This window comes from Chrysochloris asiatica, unplaced genomic scaffold (assembly GCF_000296735.1).
Source record: "Chrysochloris asiatica unplaced genomic scaffold, ChrAsi1.0 scaffold00059, whole genome shotgun sequence".
In the NCBI taxonomy this organism is placed as follows: Eukaryota; Metazoa; Chordata; class Mammalia; order Afrosoricida; family Chrysochloridae; genus Chrysochloris; species Chrysochloris asiatica.
The window spans coordinates 10,140,471-10,159,066 of NW_006408577.1; the positions used below are offsets into that span (position 1 = coordinate 10,140,471).

General features: G+C 38.3%; 1 protein-coding gene across 1 annotated transcript in view; it reads left to right on the forward strand.

Annotated features, from left to right (window-relative positions):
- The window catches only part of ITGAV (integrin, alpha V), a 159,682-nt gene that overhangs the window by 95,867 nt on the left and 45,219 nt on the right, over positions 1-18,596 (forward strand). Inside the window, exons 9-13 of the mRNA XM_006864065.1 lie at positions 2,617-2,660; positions 2,746-2,802; positions 6,154-6,206; positions 6,577-6,779; positions 14,214-14,405. Of these exons, the coding sequence (XP_006864127.1) occupies positions 2,617-2,660; positions 2,746-2,802; positions 6,154-6,206; positions 6,577-6,779; positions 14,214-14,405 (549 nt within the window). The remainder of the gene's footprint in view (positions 1-2,616; positions 2,661-2,745; positions 2,803-6,153; positions 6,207-6,576; positions 6,780-14,213; positions 14,406-18,596) is intronic.

The window sequence follows — 18,596 nt, forward strand, 5'->3', positions numbered from 1 at the left end:
CAGCACACAGCCTTTCTCATTTCATGAGTCTAGAGTCCTGAGCTGCTCTGTTTCTCCATGTCATCATCTCTGTCTCCATCTCTGGTGTCACTGCTTCTCTGGATAGTGTCCCACATTCCACACATGTTCTTCTCCTTTGATGGTCCTAGGATCTTCCGTTCTTGAAATGTAAGATTAACTACTAACCCCTTTATGTTACAAAACTTCTACTTTTACAGTTGTGACAATCACAATTCATCATGATAATTACTCACTGTTGAATCTTATCCCCATCTCTTTTCACCAGACCTATCTAGACAAGATGAAAACTATTCAGTGCGGCTTCTACCTTCCCACACACACTATAAAATTAAACTCCCTCTTGAAAATGTGTAAGCCAGTCACTTTGTGCCTTTATAAACCCCCCCCCCCCGCCCCATTTTAGGTAGCTAATGTCTAAGTTGCCCATCTCTATCAACCCTATGTACAGAGGGGTTAGATGTAATCCTTGATGTGAAGACTCCTTCCCTGTCAGTTGGTATTTTGAGCTACTGCATCCATAAGTGGAGTCCTGGTGTGGTACTGTGGGTTAATGTGCCAGACTGCAAAGCCATTTGAACTGCAAGGTCAGCGGTTCAAGCTCACCAGTCACTCCTCAGAAACCCTATCCAGGGTCGCTAAGGGTCGGAACGGACTCAATGACAATTACCAATAACAACAACATCCATAAGTGTCGGTCAAGTTCATCAGATGGTAGCAATTTACACTTGTTTCCTTTATCAAATTTCTTTTATCTTCCTCTAGTCGAGTTCTGATCATCCAGCCATCAAAGCTAGGACAAATGGGCACTATCTGCAAGTTTTGGCATTCTTGTGCATCTCCCCTCACTTCATATCAGCTGAACGTTTCACTCTCAGCTCTAGCCTTTTCAATTTACTTTGACATCTCTGTGCTGGAGAGTAAGTTTCATTGTCTCTTCTGACATTCATTTTGGTGTTTTTTTTCTTTCCTGTGTTTTTAATAACCTTTTGCTTTTCTTCCTGTATGATGTTCTTGATGCCATCCCATAGCTCTTCAGTCATTTGTGCCTAATGTATCTAATCTGTTCTTGAGATGGTGTACAAATTCAAATGGGATTTATTTAGTGTCCTTTCTCGGCTCTTGTAGACTTGTTTTAATTTTCTTCAGTTTTAGCCTGAACTTGAATATGAACAGTTGATGGCCTATTCCATACTGTCCCTGACCTTGTTTTAGCTGATGATACTGACCTTTTCCACTCTCTCTTCCCATAGGAATAGTCAATTTGAATCCTGTGTATTCCATCTGGTAAGGTCCACGTGTATAATCACCATTTATATTATTTTAAAAAAAGTATTTGCAGTGAAGAAGTCATTGGTCTTACAAAATTCTATCATACAATTCCCAGCATTGTTTCTATCACCAAGGCCATATTTTCCAACTACTGATCCTTCTTAGTTTCCGACATTCACATCCCAATCACCAGTAATTAGCAATACATATTGATTGCATGTTTAATCAATTTCAGACTGAAGAAGTTGGTAGAATTCTTCAATTTCATCATTACTGGATTTAGTGATTGGTGCATAAATTTGAATAAGAGTTGTATTAACTGGTCTTCTTTGTAGGCATAATGAATATTATAGTATTACAGACAGTATACTACTTTCAAGATAGATCTTGAAATGTTATTTTTGATGATGAATATGATACCATTCCTCTTCAATTTCTTGTTCGTGGTATAGTAAACCATACAATGTTTAGATTCATGGTCACCAGTACTAGTCCATGTCAGCTCACTAATGTCTAGAATGTCAGCCTTTTTGTGTTCCATTTCATTTTTGGCAACTTACAACTTTCCATTCATATGTTCTGATTAGTAGTGGGTATTTGCAGCTGTTTCTCCTCATTTTGAGTTGTTCCCCATCAGCAAATGAAGATCTTGAAAGCTTTACTCCATTCGTGTCATCATGGTCAGCTCTACTTTGAGGAGGCAGCTCTTCTCCAGTCGTATTTTGAGTGCCTTCTCACCTGAGGGGCTCCTTTCCTGGCATTGTATATGAGAAGATTCATGTTTTCATCTTTCAGCACTATATCTGATAACGTTCTGTTACTATTCTGAAGATTTTAAGTGGTGAAACACTCATTAGTGGTCCACCTCTCCTTTCTAGTCTCTTAGTCTGGAAGTCCCACTGAAACCTGTTCATTATGGGTGACCCTGCTGATATGAAATATACCGGTGATATAGTGTCCAGCATTACAGCAACACGTATGCCACTACAGTATAACAAACTGATATATGACCTGTTGTTATTGTTGTTGCTAAGTGCCATCGAATCATTCTGACTCATAGTGACCCTGTATAAGGTGTCCGTAGAGCAGCTTGTGAATTTGAACAACTAACCTTGTGGCTCAAACCAACCTTGCAGTCCAGTGTATTATTCCACAGCACCATACCAGGACTCCTGTGGTGATCATTTTTTATGTATTACCAATTTTTAAAAAGTCTTCTTTATTTTCTACTGAAAAAATCTTTCTGAGACATCTGCTTCCTCCTACAATGTCCAGTCTTGGTCTTAAAATCAGTGATTGTTTTTTTTTTTTCTCTTTTTCTTTCAGATTTTGTTTCAGGAGTTCCACGAGCAGCAAGGACTTTGGGAATGGTAGGAAAGTTAAAGGATGTTTTGAAAATTGCTGGGTTATCTTATATTTTACTAGATTTCATATATTTTCATTTTTCCTGTATAGGTTTGTATTTATGATGGGGAAAACATGTCTTCCTTACACAATTTTACTGGTGAGCAGGTATGTTTTCAAAATATTTTTCCTCTTCTGATTATAAAAGTAGTCTGTATTCATGGGAACAATTTGGAAAAAAAAAAATATGATAGTCAGCTATAATTCTATCAAGCAGAGATAATCACTCTTACAATTTTGGTGTATGAGGGAGAATTAAAAAGTATTGCACCAAAATCATAGAAACCTTATTTAACAAAACTACCAAACTGTAAAGCTATTGCTTCTTGACATCTACGCCGTCTAGCTTTCTATACTTCTTAAAATGGTGCTTCCATCTCGCTAATCCTTCCCTGAAGAATTCTGAGCTCTTCAATTTATACCACAAACTGGTGGTTTTGGCATCCTCAGGAGACTCATGTGTTCCTTTTAAATGTTTTTTGAGCTGGGAGGACAGAATAAGTATGAAAGGACAAGATCAGGGCTATAGGGTGGATGGGATAAGATTTCCCAATTAAATTTTCTAAGGTCAGCCGAGGGTAGAAATAAAAATTCTCAGGACAACCTTCCTGGCCTTTTTCTCACCAATATAATTTTCAATTTTCTTAAAACTTATTCCTAATAAGACCTCTTGCTTATACTGTTACTTAAAAAAATGAAAAAATCAAGATGACCCTTTTGGGGTCCCCAAAACAGTCATAGTCACTGTGACCTTCTGAAAGTTAAATTCAACTGACCCAACATAGCCTCTCAGAAGCCACTGTTTCAGTTAGACCTTTTTTCTTGAGGGTACCATAACAAGACTAAGACAGATACATTACTGAGAGAATTTATTTGCAGCTATCCACTGACCACAGAGAGTTATGTGAAAACACATTTTGGGAGGAGAATAAGGCCATGAACTGAAACCCTAGTATAACAGTACTTTTTGTCCTAGCCTTGTGTTTCTTTGTCTGTTTGAGTGTGTGAATATATATATATATATTTAATTGATTCACACTATATTTTAAGTTTTATATGTTACTTTTTTTTTTTAACGTAACACTTCATTGTTTCTTGTTATTGTTAGTGCCATTGAGTAGGTTCCAACCAATAGCAACCTAGTATAGGGTTTCCAAGGAGCAGCTGGTGGGATTTGAACTGCTGAACTTGTGGTTCAAACTGCCCTTGCAGTCCAGTGCATTATCCTGCAAAATCAAAATGGTCTCATAATATTCAACATTATATATATTTAAAATAATCTCAGTATTCAACATTATAAATATTAGTTAGACTTTAAATATTTCACTTTTGTTTAGATGAAAGTAATTTGTTTGAATAAAACCTTTAGATTTCATAATATATCTGGAGTTGTTTGTCTGTTTGATTCAGGTACTTTTTAAGAAAATCAAATGAAATTGTATACAGTATGTTGTACACACCAATCCTCAATAATTTTCCTTTTCTTTGATGATGAAATTAAATTTTAATTTAATGTATACCTTAATTTTAAGTAGATACATAATAAAGATCATACAGACATGTATATTATAGATACTATAACTTCGTATTTTTAAACCATATGAAATAACACATTCTCCTGTTAAAGAGTAATAGTTTTAGGTTCTAGCTGTTCTCTGGGCATTTTATATAATTCTGCGTTGTTTGTTACAGAGAATTAAATGATAAGTTAATAATGATAAAGGAATAAGCAATAGATAAAAAACCAATGATCAGTTGCAGACTCTTAGGCTCTAGGAGAAGATCAACAGCAGGAGAAACTAGACTCATAGCACCCAGAGGCCCCTCCCACTTTGTCAGTCAGCTTGGAGTGACCTATGTTTGGCAGTCAGGTTTTGATTGTCAAAAATGGTCATTCTTCTGTGTCTTGGAGACTTCTTCATCTCTAACAGTTTTTGTCTGTCTGTCCATGTGCCAATCTCTGAGTTATTTTGTATGCTTTCTGTACCTTAGTCATTTTGTGGAGGGAAAAGGCATGGGCTTTATATTAGGACATACCTAACTCTACATTTGGTCTGTTACTGCAACAGACAAAACATTGACCATTGTAGATCTGGTTCCTCATTTATAAAAATTGGGATATTTATTGTTCAACTTCTTCATGGGGATCTTGTGAGAATCAAATGAATACACCTCTGCCATAGGGCCCAAGATAAAGCTTGCCCCTGTAAATGCCATCCGTTCTTTGCACTTTCAAGGCAAACACTGTTGAGAGTGGCTCCAAAATAGTTTTTTGATACATCCTAATCAACTGGTACCCCAGACAAGTATACTTTGTAACGCATCCTCTGATTTTGTGATTAAATATAGACTATGCCTTTCATTTTCTCAATCACACTGTACCTCCCAAAATAGATAGTGTAGGAATCTCCCTTATTATTCCCTCTTGATATCTCTGCTAATAAAATTTTACAAGCGTTCCTAACTTTCCTTTTTGTGTGTGGGTTTTTTTTGTTTTTTGTTTTTGACTCATTCTTTACCTTGGTTCAACTTTAATTTGTCGTCGTTCCGAGTTTTATTTTGTTTTGGGGGTTTATTTATTTCTAGACAGACTGCTCTGTCTCTGATGGCCAGCTTCCACCATGATGGGAAAGAGGACTTCTACCCATAATAAACCTGTAACAAACTCAGATGTATTTGAACACAATGACTTCATGTAATTCAAAAGCAACAGGACATTGGCAAATAATTGGCTGAGTTATAAGACAAGAACTACCTTCTTTCTGTACCTTTCCAAACAGCAATTTCTCTAAGGTAGTCTTAGTTTGACATAAGAGAGGCCGCTTTCAGTTTATTAGTAATTGTTGTGAATTATCCTCACTGCGTAGATATTCATACATAACTTCTTGGATTCCATTTAAATGTCTGTCTGCAACTGTATATCAAATCTGTCGTATGTCTGCTGGTGTCTGGAGTGTTTGGGGTAGTGTAGAAGAAGAAGATAATGGAAAGGAAATTTTATTTTATCCTTGTCTTTAAATGGCATGTGTTGAAGATTCTGGTATGATATGTATGCTATGTTTTGTCCATGAATCTAGGCAAATAACATGCCTCATTACCTGATTGTCATTGTATTGTAGTTGATGGTGGTTTGCCATCGAGTCAGTTCTGACTCAACAGTGAACCTTTGTAGGGTTTTTAAAACTGTGTATCTTTACGAGAACAGAAAGCATCATCTTTCTCTCATGGAGAAGCTGGTGGATTCAAACCGCTGACCTTGCAGTTAGCAGCCCAATGTGTAACCTACTACACAACCAGGGCTCCTTATTGTGTTGGTAGAATAACTAAAGGAGAAGACATTTAGATGGAAGAACTATATGCAAAGGAAAAAAAAAAATTAATGTAAACATTACTACATGTGTTAATTGTCTAAACTTGTTGGATGAAATGTAAACATTTCATTTTCGTCCTGTTTTCCAGATGGCTGCATATTTCGGATTTTCTGTAGCTGCCACTGACATTAATGGGGATGAGTACGTTTACAAAAATGTTCCTAGAAACTGTTTATGAGCACTTTACTAAAACTAAAGATTTTTCTCCTATTTCTCTGTCTCCTTGCTAATCTGTCTACTTAAGAAACCAAAAGTAGCCTAAATCATGAATATTAGACAATTTCTATATTTGTCATAATTTCAACTTTTATGCCATCAAAGAATAAGATAACTGTTGCTGTTTTAAAATAGTTAAAAGAATTTAAGTTAATTGCTCTGATAACCATTTTATACTTCAGAATGACTGTGTGAGAGATGTGGAAAAGGGAAACTGATATTTAATAGGAAAGAACATGATATTAATAATAATTGAATTTCATCAAGCTTTGGTGAAATATTTATGTTCTTTCAGTTATGCAGATGTGTTTATTGGAGCACCTCTGTTCATGGACCGGGGCTCAGATGGCAAACTCCAAGAGGTGGGGCAGGTCTCAGTGTCTCTGCAAAGAGCTTCAGGAGACTTCCAGACGACAAAGCTGAATGGATTTGAGGTCTTTGCAAGGTTTGGCAGCGCTATAGCACCTTTGGGAGATCTGGACCAGGATGGCTACAATGGTAAGATCAAAGTTTGGCAACTGAGTCCCTGGTTGTCTTTGGTCACCTGGAAACCTTGTTTGTAGAATTTTACTAGAAGGACTGAAAGGCATGCTGCTTCCAACCCCCACCTCCACACCCCCCATTGCTTCTAATTTTATCCAAATTACAGCATTGGAATGGTGAATTTCTGAAAGAAGTCTTTTTGCCCTATTTGTAAAGTGCTAGGCTAGGATTTTCTGTGTCTCTATGCGCAGGTAAGGAGTCAGTTCAAATCCTGCAGCCACTCTTATGGAGAAAGACAAGCATTTCTTCTTCCGTAAGATACGGAAGTTTAGGAAACGCTATACAATGTGGCTGAGACAGAATCCAGTCAATGGAAGGGAGTTGGGTGAGTTCTGTGCCCTGCTTAGCAGCAGTGCCCTCTACTCTCCATTTATCTGCAACGTAAAACTTGCTCCTAATACACTGTCTGCCGGGCTGAATCCTGACCACAGTACTGTATGACTAGATGATCGGAACACCTATCACCATCTCATCCTAATATGCATGTATGAGCATTCTCCAAGGGAAGGATGACTTATTTTTGGACCTGAAACAAATTCTGAGATACCTATGAGTAATCTGATGTACTGGCCTTTTGTCTAGCTGACCAGCTTCAGCCTTATTCCTTTTCACTGAAAAGCAGCTTACTCTGGACTGTCTAGCTTTCTCTGGGCCACCTTTATTTGCTTTTCACAACAAAGTTGTGATGGCACATTGAAATCTGCTTTCACCTTCCTTCGTATAAAGGAGAGCAGTGTAGTTGAAAGATCCAGAAGAAAGGAGAAGCCAAGGACTCCTTTATGAAAAGACTACATTTTTCCCTAAAATTCAGTAGATCCCTGTGGCTGTGTGCCATGGAGTCAGTTCTGACTCATAGCAACCCTGTGCATGGTTTCCAAGGCTGTAAATCTTTACAGGAGCAGAAAGCCTCATCTTTCTCCCGCGGGAACAACTGGTAGTTTCAAACTGCTCACCTTGCGGTTCGCAGCCCAATTCATAACCACTACGCTACCAGAGATCCTTGTAGATAAAATAATTTATTTGCCAGTTCTGTGCTTCATTTTGAGGAATTACTATCCTATACAACTATTTCTTTATTAATTATTAGTGATATTTAAAATTTTTATTTCAACCACTGTTTTCCATTCTAGTTTAAAAATATAAAATGCATAGGACTTCTCTTACTTTCACTTAGTTAATACTCTGATTGGAGCACAGTGGGTCATTAGGATAAGCACTGGATTGTTAACCAAAAGGTCCGCGGTTTGAGCCCACCAGCCACTCCGAGGGAAATGATGAGACTTTCTGTCCTCTGAAGATTTACAGCCTCAGAAACCTACACGGTGTTGTTATAAGTCAGAACGACTCAGTGACACTTAACAGCAGCAGTACATGTCCAGAATGACTCTAATATAGACCTCACATATATCTCAAAAGTAGTGGGTTGATTTAATAATTTTAAAGCTTTAACTTTGTTCTGCATGTCTAAAATAATTTGAACTGCAAGGTCAGCAGTTCAAACTCACCAGCCGCTCCTTGGAAACCCTATACAAGGTCGCTATGCGTCAGAACCCACTCGACGACACTTAACAACATTTCCCTTGTATCTCCCTTCATGTGGGACATGTTAAAGATGTAATCCCCTAGTTCCATTTCAGTAATTGCACACATCTTTAAAAATAAAGTCAACTTTTATTGTAGAATACTTTCCTGAGACATTAAAAGTAGACTGCAAATCACCAAGATATATATATATATATAAATACTATTAAAAACCTTTCTAGAGATCACAGAATGGAAATTTTTGACTATTGGCTTATTAAGTTGCTGTTGTTAAGTGCCATCAAGTCAGTTCCAACTCATAGCGACCCTGTATAGGATTTCCATTGGAGCAGCTGGTGAATTTGAACCACTGATCTTGTGGTTCAAACCGACATTGCAGTGCAGTGCATTAGCCCACAGTAGTAGAAAAAAAGGAGTCCTGGTATGGCACTGTAAGATAAAGAACTGGACCTCAAGATCAGCTTGATCCACAAGGTTGGTGGTTCAAACTCACCATCCACTCCTCAGAAACCTATTCAGGGTTGCAATGAGTCGGAACTGACTTGAAGGCACTTAACAACAAAAACAGTAGGAAGACATGGATTTGCTTGATAGTTGTATGTCGTGTACTAAAAATGGCCATCTCTACGATTATCCTTAAAAGTTATTAGTTGAGACTACTCAAAGGCACAATTTGCTCTCTAAAATTGAGTCGTACAATTTTTTACCACCAAGAGAATTTAGCATACATTGAGTGAATCATTGGATAGAAAGGTAACAATAGAAATTGAGAATAATACTATAGAACAGACCAAACTATTACTCATTAATAACAAAAACCAGCCAGAAAAGAAAGGGTCAGGTTTTAGATTTTAGCCTAATTAGTGACTTCTCCACAATAGATCAGTCTCTGTCTTCCAGGGTTGTTTGGAGACATTTCCTGGCATGTTACGTGGCTGTGGTGTAATGTTTAGGGTATTTTATCCACTTCAAGAAGGAGCTCTGGTAGCATAGTGGTTACAAGTTGGACTGCTAACTTCAAGGTCAACAGTTTGAAACTATCAGCTGTTCCGCAGTTGAAAGATGAGGCTTTCTGCTCCTATAAAGGTTTACAGCCTTGGAAACCCTATGCAGGGTCGCTGTGAGTCAGAACCGACTCCATGGCACACCACCACCATTCACTTCAAGGGAATCTTCCTCACTGTCATGGTCAGCCTACATCTCATCCTGCTTTCTGTTTTGTTGTTGTTAAAATGTGTTATTTGCTGTCACAACAAGTATAATGAATAACAAGGAGAAAAAGGTTTTATAGAGATTTTACCAGAGCTACATTAAGGATAAGGAGCTCTAGTAACGTAGTGGTTACAAGTTGGGCTGCTAACTTCAGTTCGAAACTACCAGCTGTTCCGCAGTTGAAAGATGAGGCTTTCTGCTCCTATAAAGATTTACTGTCTCGGAAACACAATGCATGGTTGCTATGAGTTGGAACCTACTCCATGGCACATAACAACAACAACATTAAGGATAGACACCAGAGAGGCAGTTTATGGTCTTCCATGGTTTCTCCATGGATCTTGTTGTGAAAGATAATATCTTAGGGGGGAATGATCTGAGGTGTTTTCATGTATTTATGGGTAACAAGCTCTTAATTATAATCTGTATCTTTTCTTGTTCATACCTGAAGACCTTAATCCTTTGTTGATTTTATATTGCACCCTTTCCAGCTCCTCCAAGTACAAAAACTCTGGATATCACCACCAAGGGGGTTACCAAAAACAAAACAATAACACTAGCTCCTCACTGTTATATAACCTTGAGGTAATTATCTGCAGTTTTGATCAGTTACTTAAGAAAGAGAAGGAAAGAATGGAACAACAACAACAAAAATCCCAGAAAATAGCACCTAAAATGATCAAAGGATACTCTAGATTACATGAAGAAATAGAACTCTCCTATTAAATAAGTGTGGCTCTGTGGGTTAATGCGCCAGACTGCAAAGCTGTTTGAACTGCAAGGTTGGTGGTTCAGGCTCACCAGCCGCTCCTCGGAAAACCTATTGTTGTTGTTGTTGTTATGTGCCGTGGAGTCGGTTCCGACTCATAGCGACCCTGCACAGGGTTTCCCAGGCTGTAAATCTTTACAGGAGCAGACTGCCTCATCTTTCTCCCGCGGAACAGCTGGTAGTTTCGAACTGCTGACCTTGTGGTTCGCAGCCCGATTCGTAACCACTACACTACCAGAGCTCCTATACAGGGTCATTATGGGTCGGAACTGACTTGACAGCACTTAACAACAACACATTAAATAAGTGGCAGCCTCAAGATAGATAATTAGAATGTACAAAAAATGAAATGTTTGGAAGAGGTCCATATAATTTTCATTAAACCATATCTTAACACTAAAGCCAGCATCTTCTGTTGGGGGGAATTGTATTTTAATAAATACATTCTTATGCATGTATCGGGGAGTGCGGTGGCTCCAATAGCCACCAGACTAGGAACCACAAGGTCCACTGTTAAAACCTGCCATCCACTCCTCGGGAGATAGATGAGGCTCTATCTGCTCCTGAGCAGATTTAAAGCCTTGGAAACCCTATACAGGATTGCTAGTGAGTCCGAACTGACTCGACAGCTCTTAACAACAACATTGCACATATCGAGTTAGAAGTTATCTTTCAAAGCTTAAAAAAGATAAAGAAAAACTCTCTTGCATAGTTGATATACTCTTTTTTTTTTTTTTTTAAGGGTAGGGAATTTATTCATTCAACAAATTCTTAGTTGGTGCCCACTGCAGACAAATCACTGTTCCAGATGTTGAAAATGAGAGATTAAATTAGAGTCAATTTGTGTCCTTAAGGACCCAGCATTCAGTAAAATAATCTGTAATCAAGTAAACGGAGCCCTAGTGTGGCGCTGTAGGATAAGCACTGGACCACAAGATTGGTTTGAACCACAAGGTCAGCAGTTCAAACTCACCAGCCACTTCTCAGAAACCCTAAACTGACTCAACAGCACTTAATAACAACAACAATCAAGTAAACACTAGAATTTAGTAATCCCAGTGTTTATGCTGTTCCAGGGCATAGTGGTCTTATAAAGGATGAGTGATTAAGGTGTCTTCGATGTCTCAGGGGATGTGTCATTGAGGAGATACAAAATAATTTGGGTTTAATAAAGAAATCGAGATATTTTGGTATGACTGGTTGTTAGGGTCCATGATAGGCACGATCTTTGCTCTCCAAAAGCTTACATTTGTGTGACGGAAACAGAATAAATCCCTAAACAAATATGAGAAAAATTCACATAGTGATAGAGGTTGTGGAGTCTCCCCTTTCTCTCTGTCCACAAAGGCAGGGTGATGTGCTTGGGAACTGATGGATAGAGGGTCAAAAAGGGTAGTGTGCATTTGTGTCGTAGCAGGGAGCCAGAGAAGATCTCTCTGAGGAGATGGCATTTGATCTACATTAGGGACAAAACTTGAAAAGCTGTATAGCAAATCAGTCACCTGTGTGCCCAGAGATGGGAACTTGCTCCATATGTTTAAGAAATAGGAAAGTAGGCCAGAGGTACCAGGGTAGTGAGTAGAGGTAGAGTAACAATGTGGAGACAGGGAACAAGATTTACAGGTTCAGCAGTTAGTCAGACCAGGTAGTATTAGGTCTTACTCTATAGCTTTTGGAAATAACTGTTTAACATTGACACTTTCAAGAGAATGGGTTAAAGGAAAAGAGTTTAAGTGAGAGGCCATACTATAATAGGGTGCTTGAAGGTCTAGACAATGTATGGGAATGGGTTGTCTAGGGTGGTAGCTGCAGAGATAGAAAGATGCAGATACAAAGAGGTACAAAGGTCAGAGTGACTTTTTTTGTTTTTTTTCTCAGTTTATTGTATGAAGGAGTTACAGTCGTCAATGTTAAAAGTGGACCCCCAAATGGATATATTAGACAAGCTGTGAGGTTTTAAGCTTCTAACAAGAGACAGAAGGAAATTTTCTACTAATTGCAAGGAAATCCAAATCCTCACTTAAGCTTCAGTGAGCCACAAGCGCTTAAAACCCATGAACCTTCAGCTGGTTGTCCTTAGCCAGTCCAGTCTCTACAAGTAACTGGAATATGTTCTTGTGCTGGTCACCCTTTAGCTGAATTACTTGTTAATAATCTGAATGCACAATTACCCTACCATTGCATGCAAATTTCTTCTTAAATGCCTTCACTAGTTTCTTTTTATCATAATCACCAGTGATCACTTGGACAGTAGTAAAGGTCTTCCTGCCGTTTCTCTGTTAAATTCTTACATGAATATAATCCTCTGTCCCAGCTCGGTCCCAGCAGGAAGCAGGTCGTCACCCTTGCCTCAACAAAGGGGTTGAAAGATAGGAGATTCTGGATAGCAGACATACAGTACAATTCCTTTTCCTCATTGGAAAGATCTGTGGAAGTCGAGGGTGTAGGATGCGGGGCATGGAGCCTCAGGAAGTGAGGAGGCTCAAGGAGGAGTTGACTTGAGTCCTCAGCAGCAGCACAGGGACTGGTACTGACTTCTTAAAAAAAAAAAAATTTCAAAATTATTTGTTTACATTATTTTAGTACTTTCTGTTGTTACGTGCTGTAGAATGGGTTCTGGCTCATAGCAACCTTGGACACGGTTTCCAAGGAGCAGCTGGTGAGTTTGAACCTCTAACCTTACAGTTCAAACTGACCTTACAATCCAGTGCTTATCATACAGTGCCACACCACATGTTAAACAAGACCAAATTGAAATCATGAAGAAGTTGTTGAATGAGTATAGATTTTGTTGTGTATATATTCTCAACAAAATATACAATTAAAAATGTATTTAAGGGGCCATCAAAAAGTTTATGGAAAAATGGAATTGAAAGATTTGAAATTTTTCCACAAACTTTTTGAAGCACCCTGATATACTGATGTTTGATATCTTCTTCATTGAAATTGTGAAGAATTGCTAAAATTCACTAATTTAGAATCTCTCAACAGGAAAGTAAGTAATCTACATTAAGAAAATAATAAGTACCTGTCATTCTCATGCATACTATAGTTGGATAGCTATTGATTAAGGTCTTCTGTCAATAATAAAACATTTGTAGACTAACATTCTGGTTCATACACAAAGCAGTGAGTGTGCAGTGAAACCACCTCAGAGGATCTATGATGGGTTGAATTGTGTCACAGTAAAACATATGAGGAGTCCTGGTGTGGCACTGATGATAAGCACTGGACTACTAACTAAAAGTTCAGTGTTCAAACTCACTAACTGCTCCTTGTATGCCCTATACAGGGTCGCTGTGATATGTGCAAGTCTTCAAACTCCCCATCATTCCTCCCCTGCCGCCCATGAATGTGACTTTGTTCGAAAATAGGGTCTGTACAAAAAGTAATTTAATATGTAGCTAAAGGTGAAATCATACTGTAATAGGTGAACCTAAATCCAATCTAGAATTTTAACTAGAAATTTGAGAGCTGGAATTAGCCTTAGATCTTTTGAAAATCTCACCCAACTGCAATTTTAAATATGAAGCAATTGAGGTCCAGAAAAATCAGATCTAGAAGATGTGGTCCAAATTAATGTCATTACTACACAGTTTCTCTTGAGTCTCCTTGAATTAAATTGTTGCTTTTGAATGAAGAGTATTCTGCTGAACTTTGAATTACTATTTATCATGTTAAGTGTATTCTATAATGTTAGGCTCTATCATATTCTATAAATACAGGTTCTAAGGCTTTCTTGTTCACCTTCCTTGCCCTCTTCTTTTCCTCCCCTCTTTCTCTCACTCTCCCCATCTCTCACCTTGTCTTCTCCCTTTTTACTTCTCCATTCCTTTCTCTTCCCCTCCTCTTTTTCCCCCCCACAGATATTGCAATTGCTGCTCCATATGGGGGTGAAGATAAAAAAGGAATTGTTTATGTCTTCAATGGAAGATCAACAGGTTTGAATGTGGTACCTTCTCAAATCCTTGAAGGGCAATGGGCTGCTCGGAGCATGCCACCAAGTTTTGGCTATTCTATGAAAGGAGCCACAGACATAGACAAAAATGGATATCCAGGTATATCTATTTATAGTTATTATGCTTATCAGTCCTATTGTTACTTGCTACTCTGTATTAAAAATTAACTGTATTATAAATCATCTCAATTCAGTATTTGAAATAGTGATCAAACCCCCAACATATTCACTGCGTTTGGTGCTGTGGGTTAATGTGCTGAACTGAGCTTAAACTGCAAGCTGACCAGCTGCTCCTTGGAAACCCTTTCCAGGATTGCTATGGGTCGGAACTGACTCTAAGACACTTAAAAACAACATTCTCATCATTGAAGGGAATACAAAAGAAAAATAGCTCAATTTCCTGGGAGTTTACAATAGAAAGACATACTCTTACTAAGTTTCTTCTTCTGTTGTCTTGAAGCTATAATGAAATGTCAGAGAAACATGTAGAAACCACAGATAAAAGTCAAATGCTCATTTGGAGTTTTTAAATTGTTAGCCATGTTTTTTGAAAGACCTAGCGTGTTTGGCGGTGACTAATCATTGAAGCCTTTGAAAACGTATTTTAAATTTGTGTATTATTTAATTCTCTCTGTATGCCTTCTGAAGAATGAAAGCTAGTTTATCTCATTTTCCAGATGAGAAAAGAGATAGAGAAAGGTAATTTACCCAAAATTTCCCCTGTATTTGAGTCAGTAGGAAAAGCTGGATCTTTTTCAGACTCCTTTGTGTTTTAGAGTTTCATAATGAATCTAAGAATGAAGAACTCCCTTTTATTTAAATGAATACAATATAAAAAGTATATAGATTACATTTTTAGTAATCTAAGGATCTCTGGTAGCATAGTGGTTACGAATTGGGCTGCTAACCTCAAGGTCAGCAGTACAAAACTACCAGCTGTTCCGCAGGAGAAAGATGAGGGTTTCTTTTCCCGTAAAGATTTGCAGCCTCGGAAACCCTGTGCACGGTTGCTATGAGTTGGAAACGACTCCACGGTGCACCACCACCACCAGTGCTGTATAACAGAAATATCACAAATAGATGGCTTCAACAAACAGAAATTTATTCTCTCACAGTTTCAGAGGGTAGATGTATGAATACAGAACACTGGTTTGGGAAAAAGGTTGCCTTTCGGCATAGCCTCAACAGTCGTTGAAAATCTCCCTGTGTCTGGGCATCAGTCTTTTCCTACAACTAGGAGCTTCCCAGTGCAGGAATGCACTCCACTCTGGCTCTTCTTTCTTGGTGGTAGTAGGTCTTCCTTTCTCTACTCACTTCTCTCTCCTTTTATCTTTTTGTAAGATGAAGATGTTGCAGACCATATGCCCAAGATATAATCTCCTTTCAATTGATTGGCTACTGATAACAGATCCCATCATGGAGGGGATTACGTCTTCACTGCCAAATCACTGAGAATCCTGGCTCAGCCAAGTTAACACAAAACTCTAACCATCACATTTACCCTGTTGTTGAAAGAGTTAATGTGGACTCTATATAAGCGTATCTTGAAGTGTTTTTAGAAATAGGACCTGAAATAAATTATCTAAAAATTAGTGTGATTTCAGCGAAGCTTTTGTTTTTATCATTAAAAATGCAATATAGTTGTTATTTTGTCTTGCATATATAAAGAAAGAAAAGACCAAAGTGAATGTCAGAAGAGACTCTGAACTTGCTCTTGAATGTAGAGAACTTAATGAAATTGGAAGAAATGATGGAGACTTCCCATGATTACTTATAGACCAGAAATTGGAGGACTTAATTCTCTTTTCTGTCTTGCAAGATAGCAGGTGAAAAGGCTGAGAAGTTGGCTACCAAGGTGAAGAAGCCTGAAGTCAAAAAAGCAGATGCCAGTGGCAAAGCTAAGAAGGCTAACCTCAAGGCCAAAAAACCCAAGCAAGGGAAGCTGCACTGCAGCCGAAATCCTATCCTAGTCCGAGGAATTGGCAGGCATTCCCGATCAGCCATGTATTCTAGAAAGGCCATGTACAAGAAGAAGTATTCAGCTGCTAAATCCAGGGTTGAAAAGAAGAAAAAGGAGAAGGTTCTTGCTACTGTCACAAAGCCAGTTGGTGGTGACAAGAATGGTGATACCTGAGTGGTTAATCTGCACAAAATGCCTAGGTATTACCCAACTGAAGATGTCCCTAGGAAACTGTTGAGCCACGGCAAAAAACCCTTCAGTCAGCATGTCAGAAGACTGCGGTCCAGCATCACTCCTGGGACCATTCTGATCATCCTCACTGGGCGCCATCGAGGCAAGAGAGTGGTTTTCCTGAAGCAGCTGTCCAGTGGTTTGCTCCTTGTGACTGCACCTCTGTCCCTCAATCGAGTTCCTCTGCGTAGAACACACCAGAAATTTGTCATTGCCACTTCCACCAAAATTGATATCAATGGTGTAAAGATCCCCAAACTTGTCACGGATGCTTACTTCAAGAAGAAGAAGCTGCGGAAGCCCAGGCACCAAGAAGACAAGATCTTTGACACTGAGAAAGAGAAATACGACGTTACAGAGCAGCGCAAAGTGGATCCGAAAGCTGTGGACTCACAAATTACGCCAAAATTCGAAGCCATTCCCCAGCTCCAAGGTTACCTGCGTGCTGTGTTTGTTCTCACAAATGGAATTTAACCTCACTAATTAGTATTGTAGATTTCTTGCAAAGAAAGAACCTCATTAAATAAATTTGGAAAATAAAAAACAAATTTGAAAAAAAAAAAAATGATGGAGTAAAAGAGCTGAACAGAAAATTTCAAAGGACAGCTCCAAAAGCAAAGTCAAGTATTATAATGAAATGTTCAAAGAGCTGGAGTTAGAAAACCAAAAGGGAAGAACATATTCAGCATTTCTCAAGCTGGAAAAAAAAAAAAAAAAAATATATATATATATATGCAAGCCTCAAATTGCAATTTTGAAGGATTCTATGGGCAAATTATTGAATGACTCAGGAAACAGCTAAAGAAGATAGAAAAAAAATATATACAGAGTTGCTATGCCAAAAAAAAAAAAAAAGGCCAATGTTCGACCATTTCAAGAGGTACCATATGATCTAGAACTAATGATATTGAGGGACGAGCTAAAAGCTTCACTGAAGGCATTGGTGAAAACAAGACTGCAGGAATTCAGGAGTACAAATCTAAATGGTTCAACAAACTGATGTAGTGCTGGAGGCATCCACTCATCTATGCCAAGAAAATTAGGAAACAGCTACCTGACCAACTGATTAGAAAATATCATTAATATCATATGCAAGTAAAATTTTGCTGAAGAGAATTACAGGGAGCTTCCAGAAATTCCAGCCAGATTCAGAAGAGGATGTGGAACCAGAGATATCATTGCAGATGAAAGATCTTGGCTGAGAGAAGAGAATGCCAGGAAGATGTTTATTCATGCTTTATTGACTTTGCAAAGGCATTCTTTATTTCATAACAAACTATGGATAACATTACAAAGAATGGGGATTTCAGAACACTCGATTGTGCTCATGAGGAACCTTGTACATACACTAAGACGCAGTTATTAGAATAGAACAAGGGGTTCTGGTTTAAAACCAGGAATGGTATCCCATCAGCCTGTATGCTAAGTAAATAATCTAAGAAGCTGTGTTATATGAAGAAGAATGTGGCATCAGGATTGGAGGACTACTCATTACCAAACTGAGATATGCAAATGACACAACCTGCTTACTAGCAGTAAAGAGTACTTGACATAGTTAATGAAGAAGATAAAAAACTACAGCCTTCCGTATCCAGATACTGAATTGGCTATGGCACCTACATTGGATTGTATCTCAATGTAAAGAACACAAAAATCCTCATAATTGGACCAATAAATAACATCGTGATAAATGGAGAAAAGATAGGAGTTGTCAGAGACTTCATTTTGCTGGAATCCACAAAGTTGACACATGGAAGCAGCAGTCAAGAAATCAAACAATGAATCACATTAGACAAATCTGCTACAAAAGACCTCTTTAAAGTATTAAAGAGCAAAGAAATCAGTTTGAGAACTGAGGTGCATCTTACCCAAGCTTTGGCATTTTCATTCACCTCATCTGCATGTGAGAGTTAGACAGTGAACAAGGAAAACCATAGAAACATCTATCCATTTGAATTATGGTGGTGACGAATATTGAAAGTACCATGGGCTGCAAGAACAAACAAATCTATCTTGGAAGAAGTACAATCAGAGTCTTATTTAGAAAGATGGAGGGTGAGACTTTGTGTCTTGTACTTTGCTGGACATGTTGTCTAGAGA